A 1,362-nucleotide genomic window follows, 5' to 3' on the forward strand; every position below is an offset into this window, starting at 1 on the left:
TGGAGGTGACCCCTCGCTCCTGGCACTGCCCCGTGCGCTGCCACCGATGGCTTGGCTGTGGCTCCTGGTCCTGCTGGCCCTGGCCGGGCCCGTGGGTGGCACCTGGGACACCTGCGGGTCAGTGGGCCCGGGATGTGGGGGGAGCTCGGGAACACTCGGGGGGTTCCCAGCACAACGGGGGCACAGACGGGGGGGACAACGGGGGACCTTCATCCTGAGCAGCCCCTGAGCAGGGCAGTGCTGGTTTGTGCTTGCAGAGGGACCTGCGGGCTCCGGCCCATGGCTGCTGACCACAACTCCCTGCTGCCCGACTACGGCCCCGCGGCCTTGGCCGACGGCACCTCCCGCCTCACGGGGGGCACCGGGGTCCAGCCGGGGGCCTGGCCCGGCATCGCCAGCATCCAGGCCACCTGGAAGAACGGCACGTGGCACATGTGCTCGGGTGTCCTCCTCAGCTCCAAGTGGGTCCTCACGGTCGCCCACTGCTTCATCAGGGCCAGGTGAGGAGGGGCAGGGACAGGGATGTCCCCACAGGTCACAGCACCATGTGCTGCTCCAGTCCTGGCTCTTTCCTCTCTGCTTCCCTCTCTGCCTTGGGAAGCAGAAGGCTGGGAAGCAGCCACAGCCCATGGCTCTGCTCTCCTCTTACCCCTCTCTCCTCCTCCTCCCCAGCGATGTCTACCGGTGGGATGTGGTGATTGGGGCCACAGATCTGACTCAGCCAGGCCCCGAGGCCGAGGTGAGGCACATCCAGAGGCTCCTGCTGCACCAGCACTATGTGGCTGCCAAGGCATGGAATGACATTGCCCTGCTGGAGCTGGACCAGCCCGTGGAGTGCAGCGACTCCATCCAGCTGGGCTGTGTGCCCGATGCCTCACTGAGGGTCTCGGAGCTCAAATCCTGCTACATCGCCGGATGGAGTTTCGGCAAACCTGGAAGTGAGGCCCAACAAGGACATGTGCCCTGAGGGTGCCCAAGGGACATGGGCTGGGCATCTGGGGACATGGGCTGGGCATTTGGGGACATGGGCTGGGCACAGCCACACTCCAGCTGTGGCTGCAGGGTCAGGGCTTGGAGCAGCCTGGGCTGGGGGAAGGGGTCCCTGAGCAGAGCTGGGAGTGGCACTGGATGAGCTTTAAGGTCCCTTCCACCCAAACCATTCTGTGACTCTCTGAAGAGACCCCCAGGCAGGGGAGGGGACTGGCACTGAGCTGATGGGGTCTCATTCCTCTCTGTTCCTACAACTCCTGGAGCAGATGTGGTGCTGCAGGAGGCCAAGGTCCACCTGATGGACACAGAGCTCTGTAACAGCAGCCGGTGGTACGCGGGGGCCGTGCACCCCGAAAACCTGTGCGCTGGGTA

The 1,362-nt window shown here is 65.3% G+C and overlaps 2 protein-coding genes across 3 annotated transcripts in view; both read left to right on the forward strand.

The window, feature by feature from the left end:
* LOC114072025 (acrosin-like) overlaps positions 1-1,362 on the forward strand; it is a 5,173-nt gene that overhangs the window by 2,081 nt on the left and 1,730 nt on the right. The gene's annotated exons all lie outside the window — the stretch shown is intronic.
* Positions 8-1,362, forward strand: part of LOC114072026 (acrosin-like) — a 6,352-nt gene continuing 4,997 nt past the window's right edge. The window contains exons 1-4 of one of the 2 annotated variants that reach the window (XM_027909940.1): positions 8-117; positions 258-500; positions 673-938; positions 1,257-1,273. In XM_027909940.1, the coding sequence (XP_027765741.1) occupies positions 47-117; positions 258-500; positions 673-938; positions 1,257-1,273 (597 nt within the window). In that variant the 5' untranslated portion in view covers positions 8-46. The remainder of the gene's footprint in view (positions 118-257; positions 501-672; positions 939-1,256; positions 1,274-1,362) is intronic. The other variant, XM_027909939.1, reaches the window with a different exon arrangement.

Source organism: Empidonax traillii, unplaced genomic scaffold (genome assembly GCF_003031625.1).
Source record: "Empidonax traillii isolate 1590-97213 ecotype Southwest subspecies unplaced genomic scaffold, ASM303162v1 scaffold2534:size70782, whole genome shotgun sequence".
Taxonomy (NCBI): Eukaryota; Metazoa; Chordata; class Aves; order Passeriformes; family Tyrannidae; genus Empidonax; species Empidonax traillii.